This window comes from Vipera ursinii, assembly GCF_947247035.1.
Source record: "Vipera ursinii genome assembly, chromosome: 1".
Taxonomy (NCBI): Eukaryota; Metazoa; Chordata; class Lepidosauria; order Squamata; family Viperidae; genus Vipera; species Vipera ursinii.
Genome location: NC_139512.1, coordinates 90,893,194 through 90,914,526, shown reverse-complemented (window position 1 = coordinate 90,914,526; position 21,333 = coordinate 90,893,194). Strand labels below are relative to the sequence as shown.

Here is a 21,333-nt window from a genome sequence, read left to right as displayed (position 1 = left end):
GTATGGCCGAGGGTGCATCTTCCCAACCAGTGGAGGGAGATCAGCTCTGGGTCCAGAAATCCTTTAGTGCAGGGGTGTCAAACTCAATTTCATTGAGGGCCGCATCAGCATTGCAGTTGCCCTCAGGGGGCCGGGTGGGTGTGGCCTGGGTGGGTGTGGCCTACTGAGTGGGCGTGGCTAGAGTGCATATGGCCTACTGGGTGGGCGTGGCCAGCTCTACATCCTTTGCATCAAGGGTGCCTATGGGGGCCTGGGCAGGAGTAGGACAGATCTGGGGGTCTCTGGCAGAAGGAGGGTCTCTGGGCCAGGGCCAAGGCAGAGGGGGCCGTTCCCTCACTGTTTCCAGGATGGCTTCGCGGGCCACATGAAACCACTTCGCGGGCCGCATCCGGCCCCCGGGCCTTGTGTTTGACATGTCTGCTTTAGTGCATTGATCCACTGAAGCTTTGGCCACCAGTTCTAGGGGCTGGCCAGTTATTCCATGGGGACTGTCACTGGGGAAAGGCCATTGGCAAGACAATCAGGTGCTGCCATCCTGTGTCACCCATGGCCAGAGGACTAAGGTTGGTCTTGACGCTATGAACAGCTGCCGGCCACCCTTTGCTGTGCCATTCTCCATGGGAATAAGGGGGAGGGGTGAGTTTGATCGAGGTTCCCAGTGACAAGAGGCCCCTGGGCCCAGGTCCCTTTAACCATTTTCTTGTGCAGCCATGTTTTCCCACCATAAGCCTTTTTGTCTGCATGGTGGCTTGACCCCCCCCCCCTTTCTATGCAATTGCGTTTCTTCCTAGGTCAACATTCGAGTGGAGCAAACTTCTCCCCATCCTGGTGACTTTTTCCCATCCCGGGGGGCTTGAACCCTCTTTTAGACTCTGGTTGGTCAAGGCATTCTGCCAGCCCTGCACTTTGGGAATGGGCCACAGCCAGCCTTCTTGACAGTAGACTTGTGGGGTGCCATAAACTAAGCCTTTGATGCCTCCTTCTACCTTAAAGGACCTTCTAGACTGGAATTACAAAAGTTTGTAATTTGAAAGTTCATAAGTAGGGAACTGTCTGTACTAGCCATTTCCAACCATGGATTATCAACCTCTATCAACCTGGGTAAAAGGGGCAAAGCCAATGCTGCATATCCAAATGGAGTCTGCATATCACCTTGCGTAAAATCATGGTTGGGGGTGTGTGAATAATTGTTTTTGTGTTCTAATCTGAAAGGAATGTAAATCTTTTAGCCAAGGTTTGGAATGTGTGTATGTAATCCCTTTTTCCTGTTTGTTTTTAATAGTTTCATACAGAGGGAAAAGAAGTAAAGAAATTTTGGTTTCTAACAAGAATAACTGATATTATCTAAAACAAAAGAGGGGAAAATATTAATAATTCTTATTGGCTGAAAGCCTTTGAATATACTGGACTTTGTGGCTTTTCAGCAGATCATTAAATGTACTTAAATGAGGCATTGGAAATACTGAGGATCTCCTAGCCTGTATAAAGATTCCCTAAATAATTTTCATGCTGTCCTTTCCTTGCAATGGGAAAGTCTTCTATAGACATGCAGATTTTGGAGGCATTACTAAAATGGCAAACAGAAACAGCTAATGTTTTTTAAATCAATAGAAAAAGCTACTATTATTTGGATTAAAAAAGAGCCAGATAACCACTTGGTTTCACTAAACAGTTTTCTCTTTGCTGCATCTCCTAGTAATCTAATAGTGGCTAAGGTGCTGGCTTATAAACTAGTAGACAGTGAATTCTGGGCCTCCCTTAGCCATGACAATCAGCTGGGTAACTTTGGTTCGGCCACTCTCTCTTAGCCCAATCCACCACACAGGATTGTTGTAGGGATATTATTTATTTATTTATTTTATTTATTTGATTTGTATACCGCCCTTCTCCCTATTAAGGGGCAGGAGTATTACGTCTGTTTGTCACTTTAAGTTATGTAGAAGAAAAGATAGAATAAAAATCTAATAATGATAATCTGGATTATGGCAGTCAGATATGATAATCCTACCAACAAAAATCAAAGTTTCAAGCTTGCCTAACTTCCCAGTTGTAGAATTTGGAAAAAAAGACAATCATTTTAATATTCTAAGCCACCCAGAGTTACCACGTGGTAAGATGAGTGGGTAATAAATTTAAGGAAACAAATAAAATTTTAAATGACAGTACAATTCACACAAAACATTCTCCTCATTTCTACAAGAATCTTTCTGCTGAGAGAATTAAATATGCTCGTAATAAAAAGTGTTCCTGCATAAACCTATTTCTCAACGAACTGGAAAATATGTTTCTACTGCACATTTGAATTGAACAGTCACGTTTCTGAAGGATATTAGCAACATTTAAAATGAAGCTTCCCCTAACCCATATTAACCATAGCAACAAACTCCGAACAGATGCCTAAAGGCTGTTTTAAGACTAACAAGAGAAATAAACTGAAATATAGGACGGGCAAGGTAGCAATAAGATACCATGGCTGGGAAATTGATGACCCTGAACAGAGGCGTATAATCAGTTTTACATGAAGTTAGATTTCTGAAGTCTAATATCATTATTGCAGGTGGAGAGCTTAAATGATGGATTTAATGCCTTCAGTGGAAATACAAATTTTATTTATAATCCATAGTGTCTCTTATCACCACTGGCTAGTGCAGTGGTAGGCAACCTTGGCTCTTTTATGACTCGTGGACTTCAACTCCCAGAATTCCTGAGCCAGGCTGGCTCAGGAATTCTGGGAGTTGAAGTCCACGAGTCATAAAAGAGCCAAGGTTGCCTACCCCTGGGCTAGTGTGCCAATACGCACATATTGGGAGTAGGGAGAGCTTACCATAATTATAGTACATTTCTTTTTAATTATATCCGGGATACAAAATGGGAAAATGAAAAGTGTGTTAATCTATGGTACTTAATGACCTCCAAATCCCTTCAATTATGACTCTCACTAACTGGGTCTAGCCGGGCAAATAATCAAAGATTTTGGGATTTATGGGAAGCTGGTTCTAAAACTTTTTACTGTTAATTATGGCACTACGGGCTAAAATTTTTACATTTATCTATGCCAAAAACTGGTTCATCTGAAATGTAAATCCCATGAATTACTTAACATCATGTGCAGCAGCCTGCAAATTCTATGTGGCTGACAAAACCCTTTTTGTATCATTCCTGAATCTCCCAAAATTATATTGCTAAATTTCAATGGCCAAAAAAAAAGAGGTATAATTTCCTGCTAAAACAAGATAAAAATACACTGTAAGCTTGCTTGTAGGCTTAATACACCAAAATCCAATTAACAAATGGAAATAAACATTTAAAAATAAAAATATAACAACTTACCCATAAAATGTGAGGCGAAGGAATCCAATGCGCTGCCCGAGCTTCAGAATTTCTCCCTGTTTAACAGCAGCTCCAGTTAGTAGCACAATTCCCACCTTTTTAAGGGTAACCAACCACTTGTATGCACTTTCATCACTGTGCAATACCTCTTCAAAGTCCATAGTAGGGAGCTCAAGATCAGAACCCCAATACTGGCGCTCTGCATAAGAAATATATAAATCAATTATTATTATTATTATTATTATTTTTATTATTATTATTACAGAGAATTCCATTTTATTCTATGTTGATCAGACTTCAACTTGGGTTTCGTGTTCAGTTTTAGGTATCATACTATAAATTCTGAGAAGATCAAGGGGGAAGAATCAGTCATATGAAGGGTGACTGAAGTAATTTGATAATATGTACACTTGACCAGAGGAGAGTGAATGGAGAACTTCTAAATCCTAAAATATTGTTAGAAAGATTTAAGATATATTTTCCATCATGCCGTAGAATGGGATGCAAAATAACGGATTCCAGTTATAGAAAGGCAGATTATAGGTCAATATTAAAAAAAATTCTAGCAGATAGTGGAAGGAATTAGTCAGAGAACCAGGTTGATATGTAGTAAGACCTTCACTGTGGATGAATAGCCACCAATCTGATGTGCATAACTGAGCTGTAGAAACACAGAAAACTGACAGCAGGAAAAGACATTGTGGTCCATCAAATCTGCCCTTTTGAGTTGTTTGTTTTCTTCTTAATTTATGTATTTATTATTTTTAATTATTATTTTTATCTTTTTTTTAAGTTTGTCAGATGAGACCTGGGTAAGCTTAGAGGGAGATTGTCCTGCTCGCAGTTATGTCCACCTGGCTCTTGAGTCTAACACTAGCTGTGCCTCCAGGGAGAGGGTGGAATGAATGCCAGTGGTCATTAAGGAGGTCTCATGGACATTTACAGTAGAGATGCTGTTTTGAATGCAAGATTCTCTGGCTGAAGCTCAGCTGTCAGGAGCTCTTGGAATTGTTGCTGTTATACCAGCTTCCCTGCTGTGTAGTAACATCTCTGCCTGAATTGATAAATTTCATCCCCAAGTTGGTATGGAAATCCCAAGGCTTGTTGTTTTGGAGGACTTCAAATTCTCCCTAGCTGAGGTTGAGGCTGGGTCAGCTCAGGAGTTGACATCTACCATGGTAACCTTGGAGCCACCCACATAACTGAGAGCTTGACATGTACCAGAGGTCACATACTAAATCTGGTTTTTATTTCGGGGCAATGTGCATTTGGCTCTTGAGGATGTTACAGTTAATCTTTTGCCATAGTCAGGTAACTCCTTAATTTGTTTTTAGTCTACTAATGCTACCTCCTCCAGAAGAAAAATAGGACCTATTAGATTAATCTGCCACAGACAATAAACCCTGCTGGCTTCCAGGAGAAGCTTGGATATTTTTTTTCCTTAAGGATCTGATGAGCATTTTAGCTGAGACTTTGATCATTGTCTGTAACGGGCCTTTGGTTGAATTGCTGCCCTATCGCCTCTTATTGTTTGCTGATCCTGTTCAGACACCTAGAACTCTGCTGGAGCAATATGAAGAGCAAATCAGAGCACAAATAGGATCCCATATTAGCCGCTACATTGTAGCAATAAGAGCAGCAAAACATTATTTTTCTACTCTTAATCATGTCCACAAATAGTCATCCAGATTCCCTTTTTTAAAACGATCTATACCCTGCTGGGGAAGAACGAATTACAGGACCATCTGCAGAGTGACTGTGAAGAATACTGGCGAATAAAGTTTTAAGGATTCACTTGAAGCATTGTGAGTCTTAATTAACGTTAGAAGCAAGGTCTTACATGAGTAGCTATGGGTTTGAGCCTATAACTCAGGGGTGTCAAACTGCCAGCCCGTGGGCCGGATGCGTCATGCCAAAACCGCACCCACCCCATTGCCGGCAATGGAAAAAAGGTCATATTAATTAATTAATTAATTAATTGAATTTATATACTGCCCTTTCCCGAAGGACTCAGGGCGGTTTACAGGGTATAATTTTTAAAACATTAATACAAAAATTAAGACCAATGTCTTATGTCGTGACACGTCACGTGACGTTGCAAGTTTGACACCCCTGCTATAACTCCTGAGAAGGTGAACACTATCCTTGGATTGGCTAATATGACCAGATGTTTATTATATCCATGTCCTTCCTGATTGCCTAAGGGTGTCCAGAAGGTAAAAGGTTGGATACATACTGAGGGAAGGGGTGATACGTCCACTCAAGAGGCTTTGCTGAAACCAACTTGTACTGCATCATTTTCATCCCATTTTCAACCTGGCCTTTTAGAGATGGTTGAAAAAGTGATTAGGCTGTGATTAAAGAGGACCCTGGTAGAAACTGATATATCTCAACCCCTCCCAGTTAGATTTCAGACTTGGATATAGTAGTGAGAAGCTCAAGTTGTTCTTGTTAATAACTACTCAATTTGATGGATCCAGAACAAGAGTGCAACAATAATTTGTTGTTTTCAATAACATTGAACATGGCACCCTTCTGGTCTACCCACAGGGTTTAGGAATGGAGACACAATGTTCAGTCTTTCACTTACTATCTCTATGGTTGGCTTCACTTGGTTTGATAGGAGGAAAGAAGTAAAGTCCAAAGCCTCTAGTATGGGGCATAATTCTCTCCTCTTCTGTTTAACATTTACCATCAGGTGAGGACATTCATTGATTTGTGGTCATATATAATCAATATATGGAGAATACTTAAGATTCCAGACTATCGAGGCAACGGTGGAGATTGTTGGAAGGAACAGTTCAAGCACATCCCTGACAAAATCTAGCAATAATTGGGTTTTGGATGCCATAGAGATGGGAATTATTCATCTTTAATCCTGCCCCCTTCAGAACTAGTGCACAATTTGGGGGTCTCCATGAACTCGTAGTTACTGTAGAAGGTGGGCGTTTGGTTATTAAGGTCTTCATTTAAGTCCAACCTGTATGCCAATTATGACTTTATCTGGACTGGGAGGCCTTTCAGATCAGCACTCACACATTGGTCATCTCACATATGTATGATGGCAATGTGCTCTAGTTGGGGGTACCCTTGAAAACTACATGGAAGCTGCAACTAATACAGAATGCAGTGGCATAGGTAATTAGGGGCATGTCGTGTCATGCTCATTTAACACATGAACTGCACTGGTTTTCAATAGATTCTGGGTGCAATTCAAGAATTGCTTATTACCTGTCAAGTTCTTCATAGCACAGGGCCTGGATAGCTGTTTTATGCAGTTTCTGCTCAGATGAAATAATCAGAAACAGTAGACATGCGCTTGTCTCCTCCAAGAAACAGTCATCTAATGGGACCTAAGAAATGTGCTTTCTTTTGTCACAGCACCTGCCTTCTTCAATATCCCCCTCCCCCACTGAGTTTTATCTCGTGTGCACTCCGTGTTTAAAACAGCCTTGAAAACTTGGGTTCCCCCCAAGCCTTGGATTAGAGTGTTTGGCGGGTCCTGTGTATTTTTCCATTTGGAATGGTTGTTTTTGCAGACATTTGGAAATAGTCATTAGAGAATTGGACTGCTTTATAAATGGAATGGAAGATTAATAAAATAAATACAATAGGAATAGTAATTCTTTAGTAGCACTCAATTAGAAATAATAAAGCAAATTAAGGCAGGCTGAAAGCAGCAGGGTAACATTGCAAGATTATTATGGAACAAGTCCCGTACTGAATGTTAGTGGTGAACAGACATAAAAAGAACTGGCATTACTGAACAAAACAGTTCAACATTAACTCTTTATGTAGAACTAGCTGATTTCAGAAGAACAGCACCTCAACAGTGGTAAACTATTCTAATGTGCAAAGAATCTAGCCTACATGAAAGATATCATGTGACTTGTCTGTAGTGACAGTGGTGGAACAGCCTCCCTACTGAAATTTAGAGGGCTCTTACGCTTTTGGCCTTCCAGGAAGCCATGAAGACCTGGTTCTTCACCCAGGAAGTGAATTGAGACCAGCATATACACAGACAATGTGAGGTCGTTATGGTGTCTTGGATAGTGTAATGAGATTTAATTTTTTGAGGGGAGATTATACTTGTATTGTTTAGTATATTTATATTAGTTTGGTTGTTAGCTGCTCAAGGTTATATTGTGAAGATGGGTGGCCCTATAATGCTTTTGAAATAAATGACTCTTTAAAATGGCTACCGTTCTATTTCCCAAATACCTAGAAAAGTTGTAAAGTTCCTTATCAGGAACTCTCACAATGTGGTTGTAGCCTTTTGCAACCTCTCATGAAATGACACAGCTGGGGGAATTCTGTCTGCCAAAAGGAAAAGCTTTTCTCATTGTTAAAAATACAGAAAAGGGCTAAATTTCAAAAGTAACATTTGGAAAATTTCTCAGGACAGCAGTTGCTCTTTTAAACTGTGTATATAAAGTTGCAAGATGTAAATAACTACAAACGTTTAAAGAAAATCTGAAAAACTCTTTGCATTTACAAACAACCTAAAGTATTGCCTAACTGAACTAATTATTGCAATTAAAAAAAGAAAAATTCCTTTTGTTGTTCGTTACACAGGGAATATCAAATCATACCTATCTTGGAAATTTCTTGGTTCAGGCATGAATGTTATAAGTATCCTTTCAGGAACCTCTAGGTTTAGAAACAGTCTTTCTGGAATATCACTTTGGGGCAAGGAGGGTTAAAAAATGTGGGTCTGTTGCTGTTTTCACGACCTTCCCCAGGCTGTTGGATTAAACCAGATTTATTTATCTGATGGAATGGTTGTGTGCTTTCCCAGGAACAATAAAATACCCAATATTTACTTTTAGCAATGGCTGTGATAGTACTTTACTATCGAAAAAGTAACTACTGCTGGATCATGAAAGACAAGAAATGCATCTATCTATAATAAAAAGGCAGTTGCATAAAGCATGTCAGGATCTGGAGCCAGGAGAAACATATGCTACATCTGTGTGCTCGTGCAGTATGTGTACATGCAGATCTTTAAAAAGATGACGTGATTTCCTTGGAATTTTTCTCTTTTAGAAAGCACTCTATAATAATGGACAGCCAAGGGATTTAGCTAGGTATTCTTTGCCAGTTTCTTTTACTGCTGTCAGTTAGATTTTGACAAGAGAACATCTTTTGTGGGGATCCTTTGGGGGAGAAACCGATGCCAAAACAGACATAGTGGAGGAAAGCATATTTGTGGTTGTCATGTTTGCTCAGTTTATGAAGAGTGAGATATTGTGCGTGGACTGATTTTTAAGTTAAGATGGTAACTCTCTTTCCCTCTGTTGCTTCTTCAACCTCTTCCACTCTGTGTCTGATGGGAGGGAAAGGGGGAAATGGGAATACCTCAAATGATAGGAGGATTTAGTTCCTTTGCATGGGAACTCCCCTTCTTCATTTTATGTGTGAAGAAGACAAACAGATAAATAAACTAGCACAATCATCAACAAGGTGTTTAGTTTGGCCACAGTAAACCATAGGCTAATCTTTCAAGAAAAAGAAGCCCAAATGAAATTATTTTATTTATTTTATTTTATTTTAATTCCATTTATATCCCGCCCTTCTCCGAAGACTCAGGGTGGCTTACAAGCTTAGCAGTAGCCTTCATTCTATGTATATGCGTGCTTATTAGGGCTTTCACACACACCCCAAGCGGCATTATTACAAAGTCAGCTTAATTGCCCCCAACAATCTGGGTCCTCATTTTACCTACCTCGGAAGGATGGAAGGCTGAGTCAACCTTGAGCCTGGTGGGACGCGAACCTGCACTAATTGCAGGCAGCTGGTGTTACTTAAGGAGGCATTAGCCCACTGCTCCACCAAGGCTCCACCAATTAGAAATGAAAACCTGATTATAATGGGCTGAAGGAAGAGGTAGGAAAAGAACGACATATGAGGTGTACGTAATGAAATACAGCCATCTTCCCCCGCTTCATGCCCTCTTGGATTTTAACTTACAAAATTTACAGCTAGCAAAATTGTTGTTTACTCTGGCTGAGGATTCTGGAGCAGTAATGTAGCACATCTGGAGGAAACATGGTGGGGAAAAGAAGCAATAGAGAGGCAGAAATCTTGAGAGGTGGAACATTTTGCTCCAGGTATACCAACTCATAAATCAAAGAAAAATGTGGAAGTTTTTAATGAAAACACCTAATTAAATTACCAGCTAGCTTTCCCCTTCTGTGAGGGAATACAATGCAATGTATAGTAGCAATGTACATATTTTCATACAGGTCATATTGGCTCAGTCACTGGCATCTGGCATTTAAAGGTAGAGATTTTACATTTCTCCTCCAGGCTGTATAAAAGCTAATCTGAACTGTGGTAACAGACACACATAGGAAAATTACTTTTTTTAAAAAAAATGCAAATAAAATAAGCTTAAAAACCAATAGCATGGATATTTTAACAGCAATTAATTGGGTATTGTGGGGAAAGGGAGAATTTCCAGCAACTATTGGTTCAACTACAACAAGCTGGGATCAAACATTTCTGTTTACTATGACAAATGATTTACAAACATTTCAGTACTGCCGAAAAGGAACAGTAGGGCATGATCTGTCCCTTTTTACAGATATTTTTCTAGTTCCTGTACCCATTTATCTCTCAGCTTCTAAAAAAGTTTTCAATATCTTTGTAGGTTTTAATCCTTATTAGAGTCCTTTATTGACATGGACTGAAAGCTCTTTATAAATATGCCAGACACCACACTATTTTTTAGGAATAAGTAGCTAAAGTCAATTGACCATAGATATTAAAAAGAGATAAAAGATCTGTTTTGCCATTTCTTATACTTGGTCTAAATTTTCTTGTTGTACACAAATTACAGATATTTGACAACACTGTCATTTTGGAATCAATGTCGATCTTTCTAGGTTGGAAGCTACATTTTTAATCTGGAAAAATGATATTTTTTTATTCTATTGTTTGCTATATTCTATGTTTGCTGTTATCTGCTATACATAGCTTTTCTGTACAGGTAGTCCCTTGTTTACCGACAAACAAGTAGAACCAGCAACTCTGCCATTAAGCTAAATGGTTGCTTTAATGAAGCCTCGGTTGTGCTTATCATTTACATCAGCTTTTCTTTGTTTTACAAACCTGTGAAGGTCATAAATGCAAGACTGGTTACAAAGTTACTTGGTCATCACCATAGTAACTGCAAACAGTTGCCAAAAGAGGCAGTCCCTAAACAAGGACGAACTTAATTTGTAGGGAGAAACAGTTCTGCAGGATTGGAAATGTTACAAACTGAAGGTGTTAAATGAATTATAGAATCCATAGAAAGGCTGTGATTTGCAACTTCAACATCTCAATCCCTTATCTATCTTCGTTGTGGTTTAACTGTAAAGATTGTGATAATAATCAGTCTTATTAAATAAATATTTTTGCCCAATTACTAAAGATATTTTCCTGGGAAAATGTGACAAATACTATTAAAAAGCCAATAAAGGACGACTTTTTTTTTTAAAAAAAAGACTCAGCAACTACCTACAACAGTCCTAAACTGCATCGTCTTTACGTATTAAAGTACATAATACCTTGTTTAGGACAGAAAATAAACGTGAGAAACTGGTGGTCTCTAACAGAATGCTCTCTGGCTCTCGTGATTGCATCTTAGAAGCAATATATGAATCTATGGATATGGCAATATATAGTGATGATGTCATACTTTGAGTGGCTTACTAAGAATACAGTGTAGGATGTTGGTCTTCGGCCCTTTCTTAATCCTTTACAGAGTTACTCAATTTATGATATCTTGGACAGTATAATGGCCTCTTTCCCAGTTTGCAGGCTATGATTCCTTATATAAGATTATTTAACAGCTTACAAAAATTATACTTTCATTGTGGAAACTGTTGGACTCCTGAGCTAAGAGTTTGTCGTGCCAGTCCATTGTGATGTTTATTACACTGAAACGTACCAATGGAAATTAGCTCAAATTAGATTATTTATCTGGAAGCGCATAACTTATTTTTTCAGTTTACAAAGTTTCTCAAAGCAAATAATAGGAATAAAAAGACACGATATAAAATTTCAATAATAAACCATTACAACTGGTACAGCAACTCTTTTCTAACAGCAGAGAAGAAGAATCCCCCCTGAAAGATAGCTCAAATAAACATCCATTAAATTTAAAATAAAAATATTTTAGCAACATATTTAAATGGATCAAGTTCCTCAACTATTAAATCTCAGTTCTTAATAAATTCAACAGATCCAACCCAAACTTGAAACTGTTGTTAATTGTTACTGATCATTTGATCATTTATTGAGTTGGCATATGGAACATACAACTGTGATTTAAAATGCTCATAGGAACAGAGAAAGGGAGAAGGAGAGAGAGAGAGAGAGAGAGAGAGAGAGAGAGAGAGAGAGAGGAGAGAGAGAGAGAGAGAGAGAGAGGAGAGAGAGAGAGAGAGAGAGAGAGATATGCTTACATTGCTTTTTAAAAACAAATCTTCCTTTTTATCCTTTTTTAATACTTATTGAATTGTACAGATCATGCACCTTGGTCTCAAAGTTATTTTTTCATTACTGTCATCAGTTCAAATGATCACTGTACAAGGCAGCCAATAAGCAAGGATTTACCTGTACATATCTAAAATCTGTTAATGTTATCAAATCCCGAGTGCCGCGTAACAGAGTGAGCGCCTGTTACTCGTCCCAGCTTCTGCCAACCTAGCAGTTCGAAAGAATGTAAAAATGCAAGTAGAAAAATAGGGACCACTCCGGTGGGAAGGTAACAGCGTTCCGTGCGCCTTTGGCGTCTAGTCATGCCGGCCACATGACCACGGAGACGTCCTCGGATAAACGCTGGCTCTTCGGCTTTGAAACGGAGATGAGCACCGGCCCCTAGAGTCGGAAACGACTAGCACGCATGTGCGGGGCAACCTTTACCTTTACCTTTTTATCTAAAATCTGTTAATGTTATCAAATAGGAATTAAACTGCCTGATTAACTATGATTCAAGACAAACATAGAGCATACACAAGGTCCTATGTATTAATTTTGCTTCTTGATGGCTAGTTATATAGAGAAAAGTGTATCAATCTTCAGAAAAGATTGATACACTTGACTATTTAAAGTAGGAAAGAAAGCAGAGGAATCCATGGGTGCATGACAGGGAAGCTCCTAGGCTGAATTTCTAAGAGTGGGATAATCCTACTCATATACTGTATCAGTGGGGAGATATAAATAAAGCCACCGTGCAGAATTGGCTTGATATCTTCATTGAGCAATGAACTTGGAATCAGTGTGAACCCAGAAGATATAAAACATATTGAACACTTATATTGCTTAAGGTTTATTACTATGACTCCAATTATTATTGTTTCCCATAGTGACTGCATTGTTTTGTTGGAATCACATGTTCACTACACTCTTCTTTCAGGATGCACCTTGTTTCTACTTCTTAACCACACTCAGTATAATTTCCACTTTGCTGCTGTATTTACTAAGAAATGTGAAAAAGACAGGCTGCTTCAGCTCTGCACTGAAAAATGGGTTTATCTGTCAAAACAATTTGAAGGCAACTTTAGTAGCTTAGAAATCAGAAGGAAATTCAGTAGAATCCGTTCATGGCTTTCAAACCAACTTTGTCATTACTATTGAAAAACAGATCTACGATAGGGGGAACAGACTCTTTAGAACAGCGCCCCCCCCCACCTTTTTGGCAAATTTTCTACGAACCGGGGATGGTTTCGGTTTTGCTCGCTCATCGGCCATTTAGCTCCAGCTGTGTGGCCCGGTTCCTAACAGGCCACAGATTAGTACCAGCCCACAGCCTGGTAGTTGGGGGCTCTTGTTCTAGAAGACTCATCAGAAGTCTTCTTTTCATGTTGCCCAAGATTATGTCTTTCATTACATTAACTAATTCTATCAAAGTTTTCCCCCCTCTGAAGTATATCTGCCATTACTGGCTGAATAACACATAAAATGCAACAAACAGAAAGTCCCTTGTTAACCAATTGTGAGGTGGTTTCGGGGTGTTTTTTTTATTGGATTCAGTCATGAGATTCTTTAACCATTAGTCTGAAGTTGCCCGGGACAGCATCAGATGGCTCAGTCCACTGATTGTGCATTTCAGTTGTAAAGTAGAAGCAAGCAAATAGAGTATTTAAGTCTCTGAACGTCTATTCCTTCCACTTCAGACCTTAAAGCATGTAACTTTTTGAGTACTTCAGAATTAGAAAAAAAACCTATTAATATTTGAAAGTAGCAACATAGATTTGTAGTAAGGTACATTGAAAAATATGCCATCACCTGCTTCCCATTTATGATTGCACAGACACAATAGATCTTACATGTTTTAAAGGATGCATTTGTGCAGAGGTCCACCATTGTAGCTCCCCAAACAAACAGAAAAGCTGTTTCTCTCCAACTTTGTAGAACTGTCTCTGATTTTTCCCCTTTTAGCTAATGTATGGAAGGAATGACCACAAAAGCTGGCTGGCTTGACAGAGAATTTTTAACAAGTAGGGTAACTGACAACATCTGTATCCTTTCAGTGCAATTTTTAAAAGTCTTTAAAACTGATTCTAGAGAGTTCTTTTAACTAAAACATACAACATCCGGTTAAACAGAATTGAATCTATAAAAAAGCCTGCTAACAATATTGTTCCTCAACTCAACCTACATCACCCCAAATTTGCTTTAATACAGAGGAGGATCAGAAGGAATAGGAATTCCCACTATTCATGTAAATATCAGCTCTTAAAATGCATCTTTCCTACAGAATATGAAAAATACCCACATAAAATAGTTATAACAGTTGTATTTTCTTTGTTCCCCAGAATCTGGTGGAGAATTAAATAGAAAGCAATATTCCCAACATGGCTATGGACAGTGCTTTTTTTGTAAAAGAAAAAGGTGCCGGAACTCACACATGTCATACAACCCACCTTGCCTACCCTACAAGGTTCCATCCAAAAAAGGTGCTGGAACTCCGTTCTGAGCGTTCTATGAGAAAAAAAGCCCTGGCTATGGATATTGATATTGTTGTATATTGAGAAATAAGAAACGGGGTACACATTTGTGTGAAAGCAGGTTGTTGCTATTGCTGTCTTACTTTCTGTTACTCCCCTCTGGGAAGAGGTTTCAAAGTATTTCTAGCAGGACTACCCGATTCTGTAATAGCTTTGCTCCCTATACCATCCATCTGGTAAACTCGCAAGATTCGTTTTTCTTGCCATACATATTTATACACAACCCAAACTAGACTGTTGTTTCTCTGTGTCATATAATATATATGAGTATATGCATAATTCTGTATTTATTTCTGTCATATTTATGTAGTGTATATCAGAGCTGGTGACCCTTGAGAGCTGTATGCAACGAAATTTCATTTTAATGTATGCTGATTAGTGTACATTCAAAGTGACAATAAAGTTATTCTTCTTCTGTTCTATTCTACTTAAGGCCAGATCCTATAGACATCTTCTAAAAGCCTTTCCCATCTACTGGATTACTGATGTGAGAATGAGAAGGATCAAGGGACAAATAATTTGTGGTCATCATTTTATTTATATAACTTTTCTTCACCAGGACTTATATACAGCCCCTATAAGACTCTGGATCATTTATATTAGAGATCTGGCATGCAAAGATAAGGATATAGTAGAGTCTAATTATATTTCATTAATAATTGTGACTTCCTGAATTCCTGCTACACATAGTCCTTGTATTATGACCATAATTGAGCCTGGAACTATGGTTTTTAAATCATGCTGGGCATTAAGCAGGTCATCCTGTGACCAACCCAATTTTACATTTTTTTGTAGTTGTCATTAAGAAAGTCCACGGTTATTAAGTAAATCCATTGTCCACAATGGACTCTTTTTTTCCCAAACACCAGAAGTAAACACAAGTTTCTGGCAAAAAAAGTGATAAATTGTAGTCACATAAGTGCAGGACATTGCAAATGGCTGTAAATGCAGGCTTGATTGCCAAGTAACCAAAACAAATCACATGACAGTGGGGTATGTACAGTGTAAGCACCTTTTGGAGAGTTTGTCTTAACTATGAACGGTCACTAAGTGATTGGTAGTAAATTTAGGACTATTTCAGTGGTGGGATTCAGCCGGTTCGCACAAGTTCAACAGAACTGGTAACTAAATTTTGTTGAGTTCGGAGAACCGGCTGAATACACACTGCTTCCAAAGGTCCGTTCTAGGCCTCGGAGGCCTGGAGAAGGACTCTCAGGCCTAGAATGGCCCATCGGAAGTACGTGGATGCCACTTCCAGAAGTTTGTTCTAGGACTCGGAGGCCTGAAGGAGACCTCCCTGGCCTTGAATGGCCCGCTGGAAGTGCGTGGATGCCACTTCCAGAAGTCTGTTCTAGGACTTGGAGGCCCAGGCCTGCATCCACACAGAGAACCGGTTGTTCAGGTATTTGAATCCCACCACTGGACTACTTGTATTGATTTATGCTTAATTATGCTCTTAGTTTATGCTTAATTTTGACTAAGTGATAAACCCTTGATTATAGTTGGAAAACTTTATAATAAATAAAGGCAAATATATGTGTCCCAGGATAAAGTTGCAGGAAGGCGGGCTGCTAGAGAGAAGTTCCCTGAAGATGGGCTCCAGCACGAGTCCCAAAGCATGGAAGAAAAAAAAACCTCTGGTCTGGTGACCAGCCCTGATTGGATCCTGCAGAAAACTTTATTTACAATATTATATATTATGAAATGCTTATATGTTGGTTTATAAACTGTATTATCTAAATTGGTGTACAGCATTTACTTGCCTGCTTTCATAATATATGATATAAAAATTAAGACAAGTGAAAATATGTGTTCCTTTCATGTCTCTGTTAATTCATGAAACTAAATGCAGTGGGATAGAAGGGAAAGATCCCATTGCTCTCTAGTGACCAAGGGAGGGCAACTCTCTCCATCATGTGACAAACTAAATAATTCAAGCCTCTGTTAGACAAAAATAATAATAATAATCTAAGGAAAATTCCAGAAATCAATTCATTCTATGAAGCCATTTCCTTTCCTGGAATTTGGTATAAAAACATTATGTTAATGGACAGGTTAACAGAGACCATTTATATTATTCAATTAAGGCATTTATGATTTTTTTTAACTGCTCTCAAGGGAAGAGCTGGGTTTCTGAATTGCAAAAGCCTCTAGCTAAGGAACAAAACAGCTCCTGTATTTCATATTCCCTTTCATTTCTCTCCCCCCCTCTTTTGCATGCTCAGCAAAATAAGAAGGCAGAACTATCCTCAAGTAACAACATAACCTGTTGATTAACTGGAGGATAATGCTTTATAACTGTACCTATTTATATAGAATTGTATGCCCACAATATAGATACACAAATCTCTGCAACACATCTTTCTGAGAAAAAGCGATACAAATGAAGGCTTCGCTCCTGTACTTTGAACTCAAGTAGTATAAAGTTTTTAACCAGCAATTTGAATTAGATCTGAGAACATTTTTTTTTCAGAAAGCAGCTATTCGTAGGGTGATTTTATTGATTTTGTTGCAGTCAAGAAGATATATGGTTGGATGTATTATTGGGAGAAATAGCTGATTCCATTGAAAATACCCCCATATGTTTAGCTTTCTATTCATTACCCACAGTATATGGCACAGGAGAATAAGGGAAAAGTCTACATGTAAAACTGAGTTTCAAATCTTTGCTGCAAACCCATACAGTTAACTGCTGGCTACAGAGAGCATATTTTTCTCATTTCTGCTAAACTATGCCCTACCCAGAAATGGTCACCAAGAAAATATAGTAGCAAGCGATAGGATGAGTCTTTCTAATCCAGCTGGCAAGCTACTTTAAAGCTACTTTATACAGTAGAGAAATTCACTTGGTTCTTAAAAGGCAAGTGTTAGTGCGGGTTTTAACAAAAAGCAATATAAATACATATAGAAAAATAATAATGGCGTACTGGCATACCCATAATTCTGCACTATAGTTCCGAGCTCTCCAATTCAAATAATCATGAGTGCCATTGTTATCATTAGCCCAACGGCTGCAACTCTAAAGCCTTTTCATAAACTGATGCAAAAGTTTGTAGTGAGTCAAAAATGAATATAATGAGTAGAATCACAGTATGCAATTAAATATAAACGCGTTTAATAAAAAAAAAACAACCACCCTCAAATCAGAACTATTTGAGAAATAGAGCACTGCACTTTGACCATCTAGGTAGCAGTATTTTTCACTGGCCATAAAATCAAAATTGGTTTTTCTTACTCAGTTTGCAAGTAATGTATTTATTGCTTTAAGATTATATCATCTACAATGATATAATCTAGGAGTTCTATTCCACTAAGAACTGCCAAAATACTGTTTTCATTCTCTTTCCTTCCTGAGGGGAAAGATGTTTTGTTCTTTTTGCCTGCTTCTCATTTTCTTTTCTTTCCTGGCCCAGCAGAATCCTTCTTTCCTTTGCATAACAGCAAAATCTTGCTGACTTGATGTCTTTCCGATCCTCATCTGGCAGAGAAACCCCTACAGTATGGCAGTGAGATCTAGTCCTTCTCAGCTGCCTCCTCCTTCCTTCCCTTAGGCAACCTCCTGGCCCTTGTTCCCTAACCAAGCCTCATTTCTGACGGTCTTCTTACAGCTGCTTCAGAAGCAGGGCCTGCCATGGTAAAGGATTCTCATAGGGTAGCACTGCCTGGCCCGATAGACTTTGAGGTGCCAACTGCACAGTCCAGTTAACTCAACCCTGCTGAGTTAAGACTGGAGGAATTGTAAGAACACACATCACAACCTAGACCGTGCCTCTACGTAGTGTCTGGCACCAGGGCCTTCCTAGATAGGAACCTCAGTGCCTACAAAGTATTGTTGTAGGTCACAGAAAATGACGTGGAGAGCTGCATGTGGCCTATGGATCACGTTGGAAGACTCTTAATACATTAGCACAACAACATACATTCTTACCTGATAAAAATAATTCTTCTTGTGCTTTTGCTCTAGCCTGGTCAGAAAAACATCTCTTCTTCAACCATTCAGCCTCAAATTCACTGGTGTGGTCATCTGGCCATACAATATTTACCTTCTTCCATGAAATAGAAACAAACATCGAAAGGCATGCATTTGTATTGTGTGTAGCACAGTCTTCATTCAAAATTGTTTCATGGAGTTCGCTTGGCCTTTGCAGAGAATGCAAGGCCAAGTGAATTCCATGCAAGTGAACGTCTGGTACCTTTGCAAAGAACAAAATTTAACAGGCTGACAACAACACGGTTACAAGATGAGAGATAACTGGCTTGGTAAAACACTTGTTAAAAAAGATTTTGGAACAGCAGTAGACTGCAGAAAATATTGGCCGGCAGAATGATGTGGTTGCAGAAAGGTAGATTGTAGGGTGCAACAACACAAATCTAATATCCAAATCAGAGGAGGTGTTGTCTGCTTTGGCCAAAACACCTTGAGTCACATGATTTTTTTTATGGCTTTATTACATGGTTTTATTCTGCTGTATTACAATGGTTGTATTCATTTTATTACAAGTGCACATACACATAAACTCTTTTACCTTTTTCTGCTCTGATAGAGTGACATCCTTCACACTGATATTGATATCTAGATTTTCCAGAAGCAGTTTGCGTGCTTTAGCAGACTGTAGGAAACAGTCTGGGCACTGGCAATTGTCTCGTAGCCACACTGACGGGTAAAGGCTCTCGCTGCCATCTTCCCAATGAACACAGATAAACTGTTTTTTCTCTAAAGTTTCCACTTTCTGGATAGTTGTGCCAACATTGAGGGTCTGAACTGCCGGTGGTACTACCCTTGCTGAATGTAGCCAAGGCTTCCTGCTAAGTGAAAAATTCTTTTGATAACTCGGCTTGCCCTTTGGTGTTTGCAACAAAACTCGAGAAGAGTCTTTTGTCCTTAACAAATTTTTGGCAAGCGACATCCACATTTTGCTTTCATTTGCTTGGTCTTCCCTTCATCAATGCCTTCTCCTATGAAAGTTGTCTTCCACCAGTTCTGTAAGAAAAAAATAATAATTGGAAGAGAAAAAAAGTGTTATTTGAAGGAGTGTCTCTCTCTGCTCTCAGTGATTCCCTACCCCCTACTGTCCACCCCCATCTAACAAAATCTCTCTGATTGTATTTCTGCATGTTAATTGAGTCTTGTTAAAATAAGGAATTATTTTTTGAATACTGAGTACAAAGGTACAAAGGTGTTTTCATTAATTTAATGAGAGAGAGGAATTGAATGCCCTATGGATAAAAAAGTGGAATATAAATTCAAATGATAAAAACACTGGAAGCTAGGCATCAAGCATCTGTAACAAAATTAAACACATCTGGTAAAGCTGTACACTGATTCTTTTCCTTGTCACTTCCCTATACATGCTAACCGTTGCCCAAGCTGCTTTGCTTGGTAAACTGAATTTTCTCTCTTCCCCATCCATACTTTCCGGTAGCTATGAATGCGGCACTGGCATCTCAATAAACAAAGCTTTTCTGAGAATGTAAAATTAATGGCCCATAGATCACTGAAAAGCTTCTTTGACCTGGTTTCCTCCATATGTGATGGGTTTCCATAATTAATACCTTTTGCTTAGGATTAAATTCCCTTCCCCCACAAAAACGCAATTGAGTGAAAGTCTCTGAACATATACACAGTTTTATTCTGAAGAAAAACATCACTAATTTATGGGGGGAAAAACACGCATATGCTTGTGGGGTGGGAAAACTCAATAAATTATTGTGGTAGAACATGAAGATATGTGGAAAGACTAGTCACAATATACTTTTTAATAATAATATACACCACAGTAATGAGATCAAACATCTGGAAAGCATTTAATCACTGTTGATTTTCTGTTATGTGCATGCAAAAAGATAATACTTATATCTTTCTATGCTTATAGATCCACCCTTACTTACCACACACGGGCAAGTAGAAACATGCACACAATTGGACTCACATCTCCACAATGGCCTTATAGTCAAAACATGCTGAAGGAAATGGCATTGTGTAATTAAGTGAAACAACCAGATAATCTGCTACATACCGTATTTTCCGGTGTATAAGACGACTGGGCGTATAAGACGACCCCCCTACATTTCCTGTTAAATTATAGGGTTTGGGCTATACTTGCCGTATAAGACTACCCCTCTTCCAACGCACACCAAATAAAAATTAAAAAACATCAGATTTGATTTTAATATGGTAATTTTAATTCAAATGCTTATGACATGCAGGTGCTTAGTAGGAAAACTGTCACTTATAAACATAAGGCTGTTTGTCATCAAACATGTAAACATAAAACAGTGCAAGTGGATTAAACTATAATAATGATAATAATAATAATAATAATAATAATAATAATAATAATAATAATAAGTAGTAGTAGTAGTAGTAGTAGTAGTAGTAGTAGTTGGAGGGGACCTTGGAGGTCATCTAGTCCAACCCCCTGCTAAGGCAGGAAACCCTATACCATTTCAGACAAATGGCTGTCCAGTCTCTTCTTAAAAACTTCCAGTGTTGGAGCATTCACCACTTCTGGAGGCAGGTTGTTCCACTGGTTAATTGTTCTAACTGTCAGGAAGTTTCTCCTTAGTTCTAGGTTGCTTCTCTCCTTGATTAGTTTCCATCCATTACTTCTTGTCCTGCTTTCAGGTGCTTTGGAGAATAGCTTGACTCCCTCTTCTTTGTGGCAGTCCCTGATTCCAGCAACCATTCTCTATTTTCCTAATTCACTTTTTCACTTTTCCTAATTCACTCTAAAGCTTTCTCTGCGCAGAGCCTTAAGTAACACAAGCTGCCTGCAATTAGTGCAGGTTCACATCCCACCAGGCTCAAGGTTGCCTCAGCTTTCCATCCTTCCAAGGTAGGTAAAATGAGGACCCAGATTGTTGGGGGCAATAAGCTGACTTTGTAATAATGCTGCTTGTGGGGGGGTGAAAGCCCTAATAAACAGGCATATACACAGAATGAAGGCTATTGCTAAGCACATTGATTTGTGCTTTAAATTGTAAGCCACCCTGAGTCTTCGGA

The 21,333-nt window shown here is 38.8% G+C and overlaps 1 protein-coding gene across 2 annotated transcripts in view; it reads right to left on the bottom strand.

The window, feature by feature from the left end:
* The window catches only part of BBOX1 (gamma-butyrobetaine hydroxylase 1), a 40,654-nt gene that overhangs the window by 14,410 nt on the left and 4,911 nt on the right, over positions 1–21,333 (bottom strand). Inside the window, exons 4-6 of one of the 2 annotated variants that reach the window (XM_083348588.1) lie at positions 18,857–19,311; positions 18,259–18,376; positions 3,331–3,529 (exon numbers count right to left, since the gene is read on the bottom strand). In XM_083348588.1, the coding sequence (XP_083204714.1) occupies positions 3,331–3,529; positions 18,259–18,376; positions 18,857–19,243 (704 nt within the window). In that variant the 5' untranslated portion in view covers positions 19,244–19,311. The remainder of the gene's footprint in view (positions 1–3,330; positions 3,530–18,258; positions 18,377–18,856; positions 19,312–21,333) is intronic. The other variant, XM_083348589.1, reaches the window with a different exon arrangement.